Raw genomic sequence first — 20,813 nt, 5'->3', positions numbered from 1 at the left:
TAGTTCATTTTCGAGCGGGTTCAATTTTTTCATAAAGGAATTTGTACAGTGTTGATGTGATGTCTGCTTCTCTGTTATACAATATCTTCTTCTTTAATCGCGTTCTTTATTACTGAATTGTTTGTGTTGCATATCTTTCTTTCTCCCTATCATATCAGAAATATCAATACAATTGTGATTGAAGTTATAGATTCTGTTAATATGAGTTTACTTTAAATAATATGACTTAGCAGTGCTTTAATTTAAACATTATTATATATTTTTGTTTCATTATTCATAAGTAATAATAACTATAGGTCTCAATTAAGTATTAGTAGGCGATTGCTGAAAAACTAAAGGTCGAGTTGTTTGAATAAAATAATATATGGCGTTTTTATCCTAAGGTATTTTTAATATATAAGAGTGTTTTAGTCACGTTGATTCCTTTTCAAAGTGACTAGAGTGGTAAACATTTAATCCTAATATATATACTAAATCTATAGACTGTAAAAGTATTTAAAACTGTTCGATATTCAAATTTCGAAAATTTCAATTTCAATCGTGTTCTACTATTTCCGTCTGTCAAAAGCAAAGACTCATGAGAATAAACAACTCAAAGAAGCTTGTCATACGAGAGATCGTGTTTTGTTTTAGACATTCTTGAAATATGAAAGTCATTGCCTCGCAAACGTTCTTTTTTCAAATATTTTGTGAAAAAAATGACGAGCACTACAGTTCACATTGATAATAATCTGCGTCACTAATAATATTAGTGAGAGTACCAGTACATTAAGACTGGGATTTAGTGTTTACAAAAAATTATTCCACACATTTTACGGAAGACTTACTTAAATGGCGACTAAATAAATGGGTGTTTCTAACCTGCCCTTTTCTATGAAAACATTCATACCATAGACCCTGACTTAGTTCGCGTGAATGATGTTGTCTCATATAACATGTATCCATGATATATCGCTTCAGAAGAAAACTTTAATGCAAAGGGTTCATCTAAAACATCTGTAACTTGCATTGCTTCGAAAAAATGCTTCAAAAGAAATATATAAAATATCAAATTATCTTTCCAAGTATTCCCGAAGGCTCTATAGATGTTTCCGGAAGAAAAGGAGTAAATAATTGCGTCAATCATTTGAAGCGTTGCGGCTTTAACTCCTGAATATTGAAGATATTACGTAGAAACAGAGTTGAAATACATTATAAGGATACAGTGCAACAAAGGCTTATAAATCAGGAATAGCATAACACTATTGTCACCTTCCTACAGGAACAAAACAAAGGAGAAATAGGCGAACAGTTCATTTATAACTGGCTGTATTTCTCACAATAGTGTTGGACGTGAATGGATTGTGTCGTAGAATTTGAAAATAGAAGGAAAATAATAAATATGATTCCATTTTTGAATTCAGTTTTGACGTTTGAATTCTTGAATACAGATTAGGTAAAAGCTTTTATTGATAGCCATCATAATCTTTATTGTGTTAGATGCTTTTAATACTCAAATAATCACTCTATATTTACTTTAATTTAGTATATTGTATTATTTATATTTACATACTAGCTGACCCGGCGCACTTTGTTCCACCTTACAGTCTAATAATATCGTGTCAACTTTAGTTAGACTTAGGATTTCATTAAGGTTAACATTACATTAATACAAATTCTTTTTGCAAATATAGAAATGTTTTATTGCGTGCCATTGCGAAAGAAGAATGGCAGTTTTACACATTAGGCCTCTTCTCTCGAGTGCCAATATTGCGTTACTGCATGTCAAAGCACTTTCTGATATACAACATTTTTTGATGAGGTAACTTCGATCAAGATCAAACCATGCATCTCCTCATTCACCTCAAGATCGGAATTTCTTGAACTGACACGAATTCGACGTAAAAATGATGCGTAGTTTTGTCAACGGATGGCACCACATGCTGTTTGCATTCGTAAAATTAATTTACTTATTTATTGTTATTCGATAACTTATCCGATATTTTAGTACTTATTCTGCTATTCGGAGTTGAGAAGAATCCACTAAAAAAGATATAACTAACATCGGTCCAGCCGTTCTCGAGTTATAAGTGTTGTAACAATCACGACTTTCTTTTATATATATAGATGTCTTTCTTGGATGTTTGTATTTAGGATTGTTAAGTGGCGTCTTTATGTACACCATCTTTGAACACTCTGCTAACATCTATTTATTTATTTATAAGGCACACTAACATATATTGTTACTGCATACAGACATAAAATATAACATTAAAAACACAAAACTTACGTATAGTTAGGTCACACAACACTCATTCACTCACATGTACACACACTCATGCACTTTTGCGTTTTGTACACAGTTAAAAAATGGAATTGAAATAAAAATATGGTTATGAAATTTACCATTAAGTTTGTTATGGAAGGGCTTCGAAACCTAACACAGGTATTTTTACTTAAAAGCGTTCCAAAATCTTACACATTACAATGAATTGTTTACAGTGAATAAACACATTTTTATTTTATTTTATATAACAAAAATAATGTATCGAACATAAAAATACGTATACAAGCCTACATACCGTTCGCCACATCTCTCTTGAGTACAATTTACACTATTCCACATATCCCATGATTTATTTATAGTCTTTACATGATAAATTGTGGTTCCGAGAACACGTCCTTTGTCATTGTATGGCGCAGTAAGTTGTTAACTATCTCAGTTATCTATCGGAACGCCAGTTGTATGCTCAGTTTCAGTAGTAGTTAGAATTGCTTTTATAAGGTTTTCCAACATTGTTATAATACATATTAGTACCTGTTCTTTTTATTCCTAAAACGTCTCATCATTCTTTCGATTAATTTATTTTTTATATGGAAAACTGCAAAACGGTTGTAGTTTTCACTAATAGAGTGATTCCTGTGCATAATTTATAATAGTTATATATAAAAGGAATTAAAGAAGTACAACATTGTTTTCACTTCTATCACATGTGAATCCCGTAAATCCAATCAGGTAAACGAAGTAAAGGGTATAATGTTATTTACAGTGACTTATTTGAAGGATGGATCTCACATAAAAACAAAGGTAATTACTATATTTTATTCATGATATAATGTTATATTAGAAATGATGTCGAGAACCAATTTAACTCAGGTCCTTCAAGAAAAGAACGTACCAATTCTTAAAAGGCCGTCAACGCACTCACGACGCCTCTGGCATTGAGAGTGTCCATAGGTATCACTTAACATTAGGTGAGCCCCATTTGCCCCTTGATCTACAAAAAAAACTAATTTTAAAATTCAATACAATGACAACTATCGTTGTAAATCACTCGACACTACAAGCTTATAGCCGATATATATGTATACATAATTAATATTTGTAGTAAAATAGAACTTTCCTTACAAAAGAGCCCAAATATCGTTAAAAGGCAGGAAACTGATTCCAGAGCCTTTTAGCAGAGTGCGTTCGTGGGCGTCAGTATCATTTATCATCAGGTGAGCATTAAGTTGGCCCCATCTTTAAAAAAGAAATAATTGAAAATCTTTATAGTCACACAAATAAAAGCCTTTAGAATATGTTTGTGACCTTTGACAAAGATAGAATCTAGATGGGAATGAATTGTGAGAGGCAAGTTCGTTAGCTGAATTCCACTTCAACGTAGAGCATTTTTACTTTTAAAACTGTGATGTATATCTAAAGTATAATATGTATATTTGTATATAGGGGGCCTCATAGCCTAGCGGTCTTATTAAGTGGCAGCTAGATGAGGGGTACCGGGTTCGATTCCCGGTTCGAGGGCAAGTTTTAATTTAATTTAAATTTGTTCTCGGCCTTTGGGAGGGTTGTGCGGTACCGGGCGAGTGCCTAAACCGTACATGGAGGACATGGTCGAGTTTCTAAGGCAAAAGCACGAATTATAAAAATCTTATACTTGACGCTGGCTAATGCACAAACCGTGCCAGAGCCATATTAAAAAAAAAAATGTGTATAACATATTACATAACCACCAATCAGTAGGCAGATTTTAATGATTATTTTTATTTAAAGTCAATAAGGTGATTAGAGACTTCAAAACAATAAAATACTGTTTTCGTCGGCAATCAATCCCCGGATTAGATGCGCTATAGGGGTAACTGTAAAGTCATGGCTTTATACGAGTGCTAAGCCATTACAGCTGGCCTGCGTGATTAAATCTCAACATTCATAAGAGTTGTTAAATCATGTAAGATGTACATACAAAAATATATACTGTATTGAATGTTATATATAATATTCAAAGACAGTGCAAATAACGCATAATTCATTAAGTTACTTTGGATTAATTGTAAAATAATTATCACGCGTTTGTTTACTAGTTATCATTGGTTTTTTTCAATTGACCGCGAAGATAAAATATCACTTGTCAGAAGCGATCTACTGTGCACTAAAGAAATGATCGTCGATCAGATTCAGTTGGCTTTTCATTTATAAGATAGGTCTACCACAGGCCTAAGAGGAAGGAATACGCTCTTTTTATATACCTGGAGGTCGTATAGTAAATCGCACTGTTAAAGATTAGGACTAGTCGTGAAAGCTCTGATATATAGAATATAGATATTAATTTTGGCCCCTTTGAAATGTACAATCCAGAAACATACACTTTTTTAAAAATATAAGGAACTAATTATTATAAAATTTAAACATTTGCAACACTAATAATTAAATAACTTTGCTTAATACATAAACTACCGAAATTGATAAATATTAAGTACCTTATAATTTAAAAAAAACTTTAATAGAAAATCAAGAATTCAGTTACGCTTTATACAAGTAATTTCCAGTATTAGATTACCATACTATTACGCACTATACAATGGTATCTCTTGTAATCTCGGTGGCTTCCACCAATCACACTTAGACGTGATTCCATAAGCTTATAACAATTAAGAGGACACCCACACGACCCTTCTAGGGCCTTCATGAACTACTTAACACTATCATGGGTATTATGAGATTTTCTTGACTTATTGGACTATAAGAATCCATATAAGCTGTATTCATATTCCTGTCTTTACATAATATTATTATTCCCCTTAAAAGAAAATCAGTCGTCCATTGTTTTATTAATGTTCTTATGCTTATGTGATCAGTGAGTTGAAATACAACAACAGTCAGCTCATATAAAAAATACACCCAACAACCTTTTATGTGTGGGCCTCAGATTTCTGTATCTATGGCATGCCGGTTACCATACGATGTTATGCGTTACAGTACGAGCGAGACAAAAAGTCCAATGGTACACTTGGTAATGGTACACAATGGTACAGCCGGGGTTAAAACCTACGACCTCAGGGATGAAACTAGCACGCTGGTATATCTAGGCCAAAACTGCTCAGTTTATATTAAAGTTTATTATAAATATATTTATGTAGTATTTTTAATAGTCTAATAAGGAAATAATCTGAATTCAAAAGCTTCATCTATTAGCAAGTTAAAGATTAGAAGCCTTCCTTGTACTGTGTCAATATTAATTCTCTAACTCTTCAGCTTAATGATTGTAGTATAGATTATTTGCCATATTAATTCCGTAGTTACGTCCCATAGTCCCATACACCCATAAAATTTAATGGTGATAGTTCAGAATGCATGGCTCTCGCCTCAATCATGAATTTCATACAACCGCTGATGTCTAATCAATATTCGCCGTATCCACATAAATCTTAATGCATCATATTTTGTGAGCACATGTGCTAAGGGTGATATCGATTTCGTGTCAACAGCAGCGTTTGCGCCCCTTTGTTTCTGTGAATAAATAATATATTACTAGTTGAGGTCTACGCTCTAAAAGGTAGATACAATTTACAGAACAAATATCTGGTAAATACCGACTAAACAACTTTTACGTTCATTACAATTTCAGACTCCTTCTTAAAGCTGGTTAGCTGGACGTGTTTATAGAAAAATAATCACACATCTGTCTCTTTTCATCACAGCATAAACATTACGAGAGAAAGAGACGCACGGAATTGTTTTATGTATTTGATATTAAGTTGCTCAGGTCATAATATAGCATTTAATTTTTAAAAGTAGGGAAGTTTTTGTGTTTATTATATAGTAGGTACTATACATAAATTACTTTGCTCAGCAGAAAATTTACGGTCTAAAAACACACACATCTGTGAAGAAGAAATGTTAATTTCAAGCAAGAATTGAAGAGACAATCATAATTTACTATAAACATTATAATAGGAAACAAAACTTAATTCTGAATTATTTATTAATAATGCGCGTGTGCCTTTGAGGTCGTAGATTACAAACAAAAATCTTTTTAGAAGAGAAATCACGATAAAAATAACAAGCAACACTTAAAATATAAAAATGCTTTAATAAATCTTATGTACTAATTTAATAAAAAATTCTAGTCCAGTAATTGATATTTTCATCAGCGTATAACTTGCGGAAATATTTTTAATGTTTTTATTACAGTTACGTAATATATAATCAAGTTTAAGGCTATGTTCACATGTAACGCGCGTTAACGCGCGTCAACGCGCGATCAAATTTGAAGAGCGTTCAGATGATGAGCGCTAACGCGCGTTGCGAGAGTACTCGTCAGTCTAGTTCGGTAGAACGTAGAAAATGGACGTGGAAGAGGCTATTATTTTGTGGTTATATTATAAAGAAAAATATAGAAAAAGAAAACGTACACATTGGGTTCATCCAATTTTGAAAAAAAAATACAAATTATATTATATTTTTTTATACAAATTTGCTATATTCCAACTTGCTGACCTTTTTTCTACTTCATCGATTAGTAAGTCGATGTCAATATCTTCAATTTCACTCATTTTAAATGCGAGAACAAAATATAATTACGAAAATTAACAAAATTACATGCGATCGCGATGAAAGCGCGCGCTCATGTGAACAGCAAACGGACATTACATTAATATCAAAGCGCGCGTCAACGCGCGATCACCTGCGTCTAGAGACTCTTTCTCTGAGCGCCGCGTTGACGCGCGTTGACGCGCGTTAACGCGCGTACATGTGAACAGTTGTATGAAAATACTATAATCTCTAGTCGCGCGATTTGAAAACGCGCGTCAAGTTTTTGCCATCTGAACATAGCCTATAGGATATTTAGATCAGACGGTCGGTCGATGAAGATTCACTATGGCAACGATGTCCAAACATTTCGCGTGGTATCTGGGTCGGCAGATTATTCGTAAAATGCCTTTTGCCGGAATTTACCGGACACTTGCTAGTTTTGATTAAATACAAATTTTTAAACCTTACTAGACCGCTTGTACATTCCTCCCAACCCTAAGGCCGTAAGTTCAAATTCCTACTTTGCATCAGAGTGATATTTGCTTATACGATATATCATCGTGAGAAAACCAGCAACTGAGAACCAAAAACCGACTGTGATGGACAAATGGCAGAAAGGCAAATAACCTACAAGCTTTTTTGAAAAAGGATTGCATCTGGCAATCAGAAATTCGTAAAGGTTATAGCGCCACATGACTTTTATTATTACTCCTGCAACTTTTTAGCAATTTTAAATAACAATTCGTTAAAGTATAATATATAAAACAATATATATTGACGACTCATTGGTCTAGTGGTTAGTACCCCTGACTGCGAATCCATGGGTCCCGGGTTCGATCCCCGGCTAAGACGAACATCGATGTGATGAGCATTTGGTATTGGGCTTAGGTCTTGGGTGTTTAAATATGTATTTATATGTCTATCTATCTATAATATGTATATATCTGTTGCCTAGTACCCATAACACAAGCTTCACCAGCTTAGCATGGGACTAGGTCAATTGGTGTGAATTGTCTTAAAAAAAAAATAAAAAAAAAAAATAATAAAAAAAAACGATACTTATTCACTTATTATGCAGATAATTGATGATGATGTTAGAATATTCTTAGCCCGTTGCCTATTGACTTATGTAACCTGAAATGGTAAGTGAAAATAAAGAATTTTGTAAAATATCGGATTTAGTATATTCCTCTTTGATATCTGAAAATTCTTAATACTTTCGATTCAAGTTCACCCAATTTAATGGTACGTCAAACTTAAACATATTACCAAAAAGCAACATGCGTGTAAAGAGTGCCACAATTTGATGAGCTCATAAAATCACATACACGACGTCAATAAATGACTTAAATTCCAAATTCGAAAACATTAAAGGATACATTAAAAATAAAGCCAACATAAAACCTCCATTGAAATGCGGGTTCGTAGCAAATGAATTCTTTCAGGAGCCGTCTGTTATTCAATTTAGGGGATACGTTTTCGTGGGGAAAGTACGTGAAAATAACCTAAGCAAATATATTTCTATAGCTTTAGGTCTGAATTGAGTTTATTTCGGGCACAATGGGTAGGGACTCGGAACTTAAAAGACTGGAAAATAGAGTAGTTTACAAAGTATATTATCGTTTAGTTTAGTTCAAACGACTTGTCCAATGTAGTCAATTGTATAACTTTGTTTTAAGAAAAAATATGATTTTAGTACAAAAAATTAAGTAGTAATAAACAATAGCACCTTTGTTTCTCAGTATTATTTTATATTTCAATTAAAAAGTTAGATTTTATTACCTGTAATTAATTATTAATTAATTATTTTACTTCCAAAAACTGTATGCTTTTTAATGTATGAATATTTTTATAAATTAAACCTACCAGGAGACTATAAACAGCAGGTGTTGATAACTAAGGTAGCGCGGTGGAGAAACAAGGACTGTCAAAAGCTGTTTGGAAAGCGGCCAAGCGTTGAAACCAAGTACCTCCGCTTTTAAAGACAATATTTTGCCTAGTCTGCATCTGACAATTGCATAAGAAGTCCATTATGCAGTCTAAAGGTTATGGAGATTACTTTAAAACTGCGTTATCTTCTCTTTGAACAGTATTTAAACCTTATACTAGTAGTAATCTTATCACTTTGCAGTGTATTATTCATAATGAATTCTTACTGACGGTTTCACCCATTTATGAACGTTAGAAGTTGGCAATATGTTATATTGCAATAAGTCTCTTCTTATAAATATACACTGCAACATAAAAAATAGTGGCGCTACAACCACTTTAGGTCTGGGCCTCAGATTTCTGAATCTGTTTCATGATCATTTTTAAATCTAATAGGCAAGTAGGTGATCAGCCTCCAGTGCTGCCGTGTACGTCGTCAACTTTTTGGGTCTAAGACATGTCGGTTTCCTCACAATGTTTTCCTTCACCGTTCGAGCGAATGTTAAATGCGCACATAGAATGTCAATTGGTGCATAGCCGGGGATCGAACCTACGACCTCAGGGATGAGGGTCGCACGCTGGGGCCACTAAGCCAACACTGCAATGGAACATTTTTTTTTTAATTTCTTGTTTCTAAGATTAATGGGTTTCAAACTCTTCAGTATAAATCTTAATATATATAAATTACGTGCCACGTTGTTTGTTCGCTATGGACTCCTAAACTACCGAACCGATATCAATCAAATTTGCACACCGTGTGTAGTTTGATCCAACTTAAGAGATAGGATAGCTTACATCTCAATTTATACCCGCAATATTATTTTATTGCAAAATATTTGTTTATTATTTGATAGTCACAATTCTAACAGATGGCGCTGTGTTGAAAGTACCAACGTTTGAAATAAGCTACAATTTAATGGCATTACCACCATAAAAGCATGGTGGTCCCCATGACTGGTGTGCTCCTACCGTTTCCCTTAAATAGGTTACTACTATGTAATATAACAAAAACTTTAGCCACAGCAAAGCGTGGCCGAGTCTGCTAGTATACATATAAAATAAATATAGTCAACATGAGCAAAGTGATATGACAAAATATTTTGTACTAAATAAATTTACTAACACTTTTCAGAATCCTGAAAAAGTCTGTTAAACATCAACTCAGTGGGCAGCTATGCAAATACAATTCAATTTATCAGCCGCGCAAAAGTGGCTGAAATTTTACAGTACCGCCTTTATTCGTCCATAAACAACGTTTAAATTGATGGATGGAGGCCGTAAAGCGCTCCTCTCATTTGCCCTCTCGTCACAGGTGGGAGGAAATTAAAAAACGGCTGTGCCGTAAACGAGAAAAGAAATTGTTTGTGAATTCCAACCCCCTCACGAGGGCTTTTGGGTAAGGTATTTTCATAGGGGTGACTTTGAAGCCGTGGAGTAATAATTATGTATAATGTTGGTAAATTTTTAATGAAACTATATATTAAAAGTTGAGTTATTTACTGATATATAAAGAAGAATATATGACGTGAAAGCTTATTAATGATTTTCAGGACATTTTCATTGATATTTTGTACAGACTATTTATTTGTAAAGAGGGTGGGAATGGTTACTATTCGTCGGAACTTAATATGCGAATATAATTGATTGATTATATTTTCTATTTTTGGTATAAGAAAATGTAAATGTTGGATTTTATTTTTATGATATTTGTTCAATAGCCGCGGCGACAAGGCCACACATAAAAAAACAGGATAAATGAAAGAAACAAGTTATACAATCTGTAACCACTGTGTATCCTCGATAATAGGTGCGGACGGTATGCACAAACATAATACTTATTATATACAATTAATAAGTTTACATAAAAATCACTAAAGGGTTTCAAAACAAATTACATTCAATTATAAAGTATAAGGTTATAATCTTATTTCAATTCAAGTTTATATAAAATAAATAAATAAATCAGTGACAACCTCTTGAGGTCTGGGCCTCAGATTTCTGAATCTGTTTCATGATCATTTTTAAATCTTATAGGCAAGTAGGTGATCAGCCTCCAGTGCCTGACACACGCCGTCGACTTTTTGTGTCTAAGACATGTCGGTTACCTCACAATGTTTTTCTTCACTGTCAAATGCGCACATAGAAAGAAAGTCCATTGGTGCACAGCCGGGGGTCGAACCTACGACCTCAGAGATTAAAGTCGCACGCTGAAGCCACTAGGCCAGCTCCTTTTTATATAAAACTGCCAAATAAATCAAGCAACAATCTTGCAAATCCAGAACATTGACCTTATTCTTTGTTCCACGTACCAACTGCAGCCTTCCACTTTATGGACATATGTGTTTAAGTTTTAGTCATTTAAACTAACAGAACGTAGCCAAGACATCTCAAATGAGATGGCTGTACATAGGGAGGGATGTTTGTCCTTACCTTAACGTACGGTAATGGTAGATAATATTGGATATGGCAGAGAAATAATAAATGCAGTTGAAATGATAGCGTTAAGAAATATGTGTGGTGTATTCGTAACTCGATAGGATAAGCAATAGTGAGATACGTGAGCAGTGAGGGATAAAAGAGGATTAGAATACGAATATAATGAGAAGCAGCTCAAGAGTAGGATTAACGAGGCAACCGTGGATTGTAAGATCGGGTCTGGAAGGTCTTGCCGTAAAGAAGGGACAGGACAAAAGTACACAAATGCATAGTTAGATAGATTTTACACCTATAGTTGCACTCCTAAATAAATAGTATTTAATTTTATAATCATCGAATCAATGTTTACAAAATAGTGTAAAAACTATTTTAAAAGAGTATGGAGTTTCTTTCTTTCTCCATATAAAACTTTTGGAAGTGGCAACTAGCGTAATTTTTTAAATATTTTTAACTTGTAATTTTGACTTTCAAAAGTGCCTTTTTAATAGGCCTAATTGAAATAAATTTGACTTGACTTATAAAGGGGAATTCGGTTCCAATTTTCGAAATGGCTCGAAATATTATATAAATATATTACTATTAAATTATAAACCTAGCATCCGCCCGCAGCTTGGCCTCATGGATATCATGTGTTTTGGCAATATATAGATACACATATTTGGGATAACAAATGAATTAACAATTTATTTGTAAATCACTGTGGTATATTAGATAAACGATAATTCTAATATTAAATTTAAAGGTTAGTATGACCTTTTAATTAAATTTAATGAACGTAAATCTAACGTCGATTCTAAAGAGCAAAGTCCATTTAAGCAAGAGCATTTTATGGTCATGCCTTGTGGTCACATCGAAATGTGTGTCAGTAAGCAGTTGCACTGAGATTACGTTTGTTACGCGTGCTAGGTTCAAGGGGAACTAGCCATACTGTCGACGCGTTTCACTATTAATAGTGCCACGGGTCTATTTAGTAGATCGGTCTCAGTTCACAAATGTGCGGAGTCGCGAACGATCAAAAACCTACGCGTTTACGAAATACGCGTTGAAATAAAACGAAACGGTGACCGCACACCCGATATGACGAGACTTTTAATCACTTGTTTATCGACCACCCTCCGCGATCGCAATTTTCATAAACCACGAGATCTCATCAAACAGTGCAACCGTGTGCATAGATTACGTAATCGTTTTCAACACCACCTCGTGCAGTTACTCGGATAATTTCAGTCTCAGACCAGTGACCACTTCTAAGTGCTAGTTAGGTTCCTATATGTGCTGTGTGTTGAAAAACAAAACTGACATTGGTGCTATTTTAAAGTGAATGCCACAGAAACGTGTTTTTGGCAAAATGCCAAATATTATTACGGCAGTAAACAAACAAATTAGAGTTGTATAACAAAATTGGCATGTTTCATATTTTTAGTGCAGTGTTTACGCAGATGAGTTCAAGCGGGATAAAGACTGCGAAATGTCGAATAAAGAGGAATCGAGTGATAGTGATGGCCCTGTAGTAAATGACAATGTAATACGTATTCAATTACGAAAGCCGACCCACAGAAAATGGGAATTGCGGACGCGAAATCTATCCCCCGGGATTAAGTTTCCCACTATTCAGCTGTTCGACAGCGAAGGGAATTTACTTGTGGAAACAAATGATGAAAACATATCAGTAAAGAGCGTATGTTATGATGAAACTAGTTTAAAAAGTAGTCAATCATTAAGAGAAAAAGAATCTAAGCGAACAGTTTATACACATCCTATACGAAAACAATATACTATTTCGGGCGATAGAATTTACACGCGAATATACAAAGGGTCAGGTTTTATTAGTAATGAAAGAGAAAATTGTGATAAGAATTTAGTTGTAGGACATATAGGTTCTCAAAACATTCCAAATAAACAGAAAGAAAACCGTAGCGTAAATAGTTTAAACTCAATTCTTGACACTACGCCGTTTATGTCAGATTATGATGTAAGTAGTTATAAAAGTTCAGATAACGAAACAAACGATGATTTGATTTGCGCAAAAAATCACACACCAGAACGTTGCATACAGAATGAAATATCTGAGGAAATATACGAAAATAATGTAAATAAAGATAAGGAAAATAACATAGCCGGTCTCCACGGATCTCAATCATTTACGGATCCGGTACCAAAATATCGTTTAAGAGATACAGACGCCGTACAGCGTTCCCAATCTGGAATTATTTATAAACCTCCGCCCAATAAGGTTTCCTTTCTAAATACTTACCTTAAAAGCATAACCGCACGCAGGGCGTCCAATACCGGGTTCATTTTATTTCGTCCCCCAATTAACGACTCTCCACAAAATTCACGTAACACCACCAAGGCTGTTCCTAATTTAAACTGCGAGAGATCCTTTAAATCGGATATCACAGACAATGATTACATTAATATTCCAACGGACGTAGCGGCTGATTCCGTGATGAAAAACCGTTTAAAAATCTATCGGCGCGGTATATCCGAGATCGGAATGTACGAAGAAAGTACAAGTATATCTGGGAAGAAAAGACGGCATTCAGTGAGTACAATGCAGATTAGCCGAAGTTCATCCTCGGAAAGTGTAGACGAAGCGGATGTGATACTAAATCGCTTGAGGCGTAGGATAGTGAAGAATAAGTTGAGGGAAAAACGACGTAGTGTCGGTACTAAGCTCCTTGGTAAGTATTACAAAGTTTTAATTGGTTGCATTGGGTGAACTCTTGGTGTTACGGGATATAACTTAGATTATAAACATACAATAGTAGAATTTCTTTACGTTATATAATATCTTACATTTAATGCTTATCTAGTTGAAGGGCAACGCATGAAAATATCCATAAAACACGGTAAAGTTTAGTAAGAAACACATCGACTTAATCGGATTTCTAAAAGCATTAGATTTTTGAAGCTAATTTAAAGTATCATTAATTATACTTTATTTACAGTATCTTACATTATATTTTAACTTACTATATCTCGCATAATATATGTAAGAGAATTATTTAAAGAAATCAGTATTTTAACAGTTGCCTCTAAATATGTGTATGAAAATATTATGTACGTTGATAAAAACAGAAATATTCTAAAGCGTAGTGACAGTCACAATTTTAACTTTTCCAGCTTTCTTTCTTCATAAAAGTGCTCACTCATTTATGGGGAAATGTATACAGATATATAACAAAATTCCAGATCATGTAACCAATCTTCCGCTACAGATACCTACAAACTTCTTGAGCATTAAACGGGAACGTTTGCGCATCGCGGGACACAAACGTCAACTGATTTACCAATCACGCCATCGACACGTAACTCTCCAGCCGCCCGCCGCCCCAAGTGATACCTAAAAATCGCCTCTGCACATTTGTTCAAGATGTTTGCCGGTATCTGTACATAAGTTTAAACTTTACATCAAGGAAACCCTAATAAAAAAACGATATTACACAGTTTAATAATACATAGACGATAACGTCCCACACTAATGCCTCTATAAGTTAGTGAGATGATGTAAATTGATATGTAAAATTGTACCTAGATGAATAAATGACTTTTGAATTGAATTGAATAACAAATAAATGTATGAATCGGAGTGGGTCCTTATTAATCTTGTATACCGGAACTTCGTTTACAATAAACTATGGAACTCGAACCCTGAACAAATATTTTTATATTTGTTAGGCCCTGTGGCAGCGTTAATAATTATCCCTTATCCCTTGATTCATAGTTGACATTGGTTCAGCTGTTGAACTAGTTGCATTATGAATTAGTCGAACTAGTTGCGTCATATCTAAGCAAAGCATACGTAGGTACAAAAATCATAATTATGGCTTATGTAAATAAGTGCATTAATTTTGAGAATAACCATCTTACAAGTGAAGTAACCTTATTTGTACTTAATAATTACGGTACATTAACAACAGAACTAAAATACTATAATAAATTATTAAAATCTTAATCACAGGTTCGGTTTCTTTTTAATTATGTTACCCCTAATGCTGGCAGCATTACCTCAATGTGTAAATCTTGAAGATGACGGGCATAATGTTTTTGTACGACTAAAAATCGAAGAAGGATGTTACAATACGTGTGTTTTTTTATAAAGGAGCGCATACGCAGCTACAAAACGCAGACCCATGGTCCATTTTAGAGAGTGCTTTTGAGGAAACAGTATGCTCCCTTTTTAAATAATTGAAGGTCGTACCTACCAAGGTATACCAAGACAACCGTGGATATCTTTCAGCCATCAACGTGGTGGGGATGATATCTGGAACTATAACACATTTTTTTTAATACATTTACTCGTATTCGCTTAAGACTGAATATAAATAAATATATTTAAATTTAAGAAAAAATTGAACTAAAAGTTTTCTTGATACATATAATATCATATCTAGTAGAAGTACAGAAAGTTTTTCGCGCCTTTCCAATGATTTATTAGGACGCCATCTGTAGAATATACAATTAGTTAACGTTTGTTGATAAGTAAATCTGTTTTTACTCCATCTAGTGGAAAAGAATTGTACTAGAAATAAAATAGTAATTTCCACGTTGAGTAGAAATTTAATGTGTAACACAGAATCAAAGACAATTGCTATTAATCATAATTAATTATTTTTGATAAAATAGAGATAATATCTAAGGTTTTTGAACTTGGGTAAAGGAAATTGTTCTTTATTATTAATTTTGTCCGTTTGAGTAAAAACGTTTATAAGCGTCACCTGTACGCTATTTCTTGAACTATCTAGGATTATAACTTGAAATTATTTAATCAGGCTGATTTGATTATAACGCCCTCTAGTAGAAAACTAGCGTACCACCAAAGAGTAGTGTACATTTGTAAACAATAGAGTATCGAGTATTTACTTCCCAGAAATAAAAGAAAATAAATTTAATAAACATATTTGTTTTTTACACAAATAAAAGTTACCTAAGTTTGGAGGTTACTTAAAACTTAAGTCCAACCTAGTCCAATTTAAAATTGAGGCCCAAACCACAAAGTAAGTAGGAAGTTAATGAAAATATAATAATAGGAATAAGTAAGAATTGTTTCTTTTTCGATAAATAAACGAAATAGGTACAGAAATTAAAATACAACAACATCGAAGTACGAACCCTTTGTAGTTTTATAATTGTATTAAAATTTTAACTTATAACAATAAAAATAAGTTCACCGAAAAAACTTTAATTCTCATCGTTTAATATAATACCTACGGTAAAAGCGATACAGTTCGCAGAAAGGGGTGATGGTTATTTATAGTCCGAACTTCCGAGCATCAGCGCCAGCGTGGAAAAGTCGAATTAATTTCAATGTAAGGTCAAGGACGAATGGTCGAATCGGCCCAACTTACGGCAATGCGGTGTGACACACATTCTGACTGCAGAACATTAATTGGACACGATCAGTGTATAAACAATGGAGTGGCTATAATTTTCTTCAGTGTTTGAGCCTAAAAACAGTCACTTGTTAGTTAAACATGCGCAGTAAAGACAAGTCAATATCCTCCTCCCTAACGCCGCGTCGCCATGACGGCTCGAACGCTGGTTATGAGAAAGAGTGTAACTGAAATACTAATATAACTCAGATTTAATTAATGTAAAAAAAAATTAAGGTACCTCAGAATGTCTCGGATAATTAGATTAGTAATTAACCATTACAAGTATATGTTTTTGAATAAATCAAATTAAGTCAAAAATTAATTTCAAAGGTATCCTACGAAATAAATTTAATTAAAAGACCCATTTATTATACATTTAAATCAGGTCAATTTGTATATAGTAAAAATGTTGTATGTATATTGTGCGAAAACATTAAATAATTCATTTAAATAAATTCTGTATTTTCTTTTACAAACCACGTTGCGTTCTTAGTCTTTACGAGCCACTGCTAAGTTAGTTTTGAGTTTGGCCGCTAGAGGGTCGCGAGCGCGAGCCTGCGATGCCAGCTCACAGCTGGTTGACTGGTTGTGTTTGTCAGCGTTCGCTCTGACCGGTTGTCGTGTGCCGGTGCATTCCAAGCTCACGTGGACTAAACTCGGATAAACCGATTGAATTTTTGACCCCATCCACTTTCCTCTAACTGTAACACGGGAAAGTAAGTGTTTTCGATCGGGTTGTGTACAAAGTTGTGGAGTGCGTTTGTGATAGTTTGTTTGCTTTTGAATTTGCTTCGGTTCGCATAAAAGGAATTCCAGCCGCACTTTGTTCTCTAAGGTAGGTGTTGTAGTTAATTTAATGTGAATATGGGTATGATTTGTACGTATGGCTAAAACCTTTTTTTTCTATTCGAGTTCACAAATAAAGTCGCTAGAATATATCGTAATTAGTAATTGCACATATCATACAAATGTTTATTTATGTGAAAAATCTTATAGCGCTATTAGGTTTATAGCAGGCTCAATCTTGTTTTTATTAGAAAAACAAATAAGATGTCCGGTTCATGGCAATATATTTGTAAAATATATTATTAGATATTTGTCTTTCAACTAAACAATACAGTTTACATTATCAGGAGTGCAATTATTCAAATCTTATCGTGAATTTTAATTTACACACTGCAAGTTAACTGATATCAATCAAGATAGGCTGAATTACGTATAATTATAGCACTAAAATCTAATATGTAATTTTACTTAAGTGTAAACAAAATTTATCATATCTTAACACTTTATTTGTAATTATTAACTACGTTTGCCTCCTATTACATAAAAATAAAATTTTCTTTTTTAATGTAGATGACATTAGGCGCATTCATTTATTAATCTTATTTAGGCAAAGAAATTATAAAATTATTTGACTTTTTATACTCGAAATGCCTGAGTTTAGATTGAGTACTTACTTAAATTAATAGTTTTGAATAGAACCCACGGTTTTTGCGTAAAATTATAAGAAACAAATGGAACACATTGGAATTTAGTGGCTTATGTGATACATTGTTGTCCCAAAAAGTTTGGTTAAGTGTAGACTTTGTATGAATACTAGACTAAGTAGAAACCCACTCTGCGGAATGAGATACTTCCGCTGTTTAACAGTAATCGATGTACATACATGTATTCCATAGTTGACCTATTTAAAGTATTCGCGACTAGTTGTTTTGCTTTTTATGAAGGGACCATTGTAGGCGCGTAATTATGTCTTAATTCTACTTGAACTTGAAATATTCAATTAAAATCCGTTTATAGACGTATTTATACATTGGAAAGTACGTTATTATTATGAATCACGGTATTTCCATAGAGACATATCTGAATATATACGTGTCTAATACAATTTTCCTTTGACCTATTTTGTTTCGAAAGCTGTGTTGATGTATTATTAGGAACCTTTATCGTTACATATAGACTTATTCGCATGAGAGATTACATAGTAAAACCCAGTATTAAGCAACTCAATCCCACAAACATAACTAAGTTTTTGCTCGTAAACCAAAGTGGAAAAAATAAATATTACGAACTACGAATTAGCATTCATTTGTACACTTACAAAATTATGACATTAATTAAATGAAAATCATACTCAATGGCCACCACTCAGCCGATTAAAGTAAAAATTCTCATTAAACCCTACCTGAAAGGCGGAAAACATTATGAGAATAGTTAAAATTGCTTTGCGCAATTTATCTTAGTTTAAAATTGCACTCCCGGTTAGCTTGATGAATTAGGGGTCTCTGTGAAAGTGAGCGTGGTTCGGAGAACGCCTCATTATGCATTCTGGCTTCACACTGCCTCTAGGGACCTATCATAGCCGGGACCTTAACGGGTCAATGTCACGTTCTTTTTTAAACTGTTCCGAAGTAACAGGTTTTGCATTTAAAATTGGCGTGTTAACTATGCGATGCTAATGTACGCAATTAACCAACTGTTTTTTTATAAGCAGATGTGCTCGATGCTAAATATTATGCGGTATTAATGTTTATCCATTATGTGTACAAAAAACTGGATGTTTTAAAGGTGTGATACGTAAGAAATAAGAATACATCATTTAAATTAAGCAATAAAGGCATTTCTTAGTTTTGCATAGGATCGATTCTTAGGGTGAGATCTATAGTGCGCACTTGGACTTTGCTCAGACTTACCTTACGAAAAACTTTGCTTAGTGTACACTAAGGTTAAACTATGATTTCGTATTTATAGACATTTTAACGGTTAGATTAAGCTAAGCCCAAGCTAAGACAGAAAATGTCAAAATACAAATTTATGTTTCATTTCATGCAATACTTTGTTTATTATCCTTTAAAAAAGTAAACAATAACAAATATTTAAACATCTAAAACGGTACACATATATCTTCAATTTATTGTTATTTATGTATTCATTTATTTTATTATTGCAATAACTAGAAATTTACGAGTAACCTTTAGAAAATGTATTAATTATTTAAAGATGACAATAATTTTATTACGTAGAACGGATCGCAATGTTTTGACAACAGCAACAGAGCACTTGTATAAACTATCAACAATTGAAAATTTTAAACCACTTTTTCTCTTTTCTGTTTCTGTTTCCAACCAAAATCCTTCCATCCTGTACGGTGAGAATGAATTCAAACGAAGGAACCGTATTTTGAAACACACGGTATTAAATGTGATCCTGACGCTGATCATTACAAACTTGCAACTTTATAACAACAGAGGATCGCCAAACCTACCGCAATTGCAAATACTTATTGCATTAAGGCATAAAAATGCAACTGGATGTTTTCAGGTAATATTGTGTTCATAAATATGTATGGTTTTTCAATTTGATATATTATACCTCTTCTCAAATGATTTTAAATACATAATATGTTGAAGACTTGTCTTCTGTATTTCAGAAACATAACATATATGTGACTAATAATAATTTATTGACATTACAGATGGTGTGTGGTGATCTGAACAGCATAAGCCAATGCGATTAATTATAAATAAAGTCTCTGCAGAGTTGAGTAAATTACTTCCTAGATTTGTAAATTTTCCAAGAAATATGAACACAGCCAAAACGAAGTTTGAAGAATTAGGAAGATCTAATACTCACCATGGCCTAAACAGTATAATCGGAGCTATTGACTGCACCCATATAAAAATTAATAGACCCAAAGGTATCGCTCACTCTGAAGCATACAGAAATAAAAAAGGATATTTTTCTTTAAATGTGCAAGCAATAATAGGGCCTGATATGGTATGATATGATATTTGCTATAGTGACTAGGTGGCCTGGCAGTTCACACGACAGCAGGATATTTGGAAAATGCCTGTTTTAGTAGGTGACAGCGGTTATCCAGCACTTAACTTCATGTTAACAACACTTTTAAATCCAATGACAAGAGCTGACAATATTTATAATTATTCTCAAATAAGAACTAGGCATATTTTTTAAAGGTTTTTCGGAGTGTGAAAAAGGAAATTTCCATGTTTACAGCTAGGACTACAGTCAAAATTGACAAATACTAGTTATATATAATTATAGCTTGTGCTGTATTGCATAATATAGGTATACAGAGAGGGGATGCTTATGATGATGGTGATCTTGCTGACAGCAGAAGTTGAGTAACACAGAAACAATGAAAGATCTCCTACAGGTCTAGCATTCCGGCAATCTGTGATTGCACAATTTAACTAGGTAATTTGTTTGGTAATAAAGAATATCAAAACAAAACTTGTTTCATTTTAATCATT

General features: G+C 33.5%; 1 protein-coding gene and 1 long non-coding RNA gene across 5 annotated transcripts in view; both read left to right on the top strand.

The window, feature by feature from the left end:
- The first annotated feature begins 12,130 nt into the window (after positions 1 to 12,130).
- Positions 12,131 to 20,813, top strand: part of LOC125055023 — an 88,702-nt gene continuing 80,019 nt past the window's right edge. For 2 of the 4 annotated variants that reach the window (XM_047657217.1, XM_047657216.1), the window contains exon 1: positions 12,131 to 13,842. In XM_047657217.1, coding sequence (XP_047513173.1) covers positions 12,627 to 13,842 — 1,216 coding nt within the window. In that variant the 5' untranslated portion in view covers positions 12,131 to 12,626. Of the gene's footprint in view, positions 13,843 to 17,074; positions 17,372 to 20,813 lie in introns of those variants that run through there. The other 2 variants (XM_047657218.1, XM_047657219.1) reach the window with 2 other exon arrangements.
- LOC125055025 lies at positions 19,445 to 20,793 on the top strand. The gene is made up of 2 exons (XR_007117812.1): positions 19,445 to 19,860; positions 20,015 to 20,793. It is a non-coding gene; the product is annotated as an uncharacterized LOC125055025 (long non-coding RNA).

This window comes from Pieris napi, chromosome 13 (assembly GCF_905475465.1).
Source record: "Pieris napi chromosome 13, ilPieNapi1.2, whole genome shotgun sequence".
In the NCBI taxonomy this organism is placed as follows: Eukaryota; Metazoa; Arthropoda; class Insecta; order Lepidoptera; family Pieridae; genus Pieris; species Pieris napi.
The sequence above is the reverse complement of the archived record's forward strand: the minus strand, read 5'-3'. Positions and strand labels throughout refer to the sequence as shown.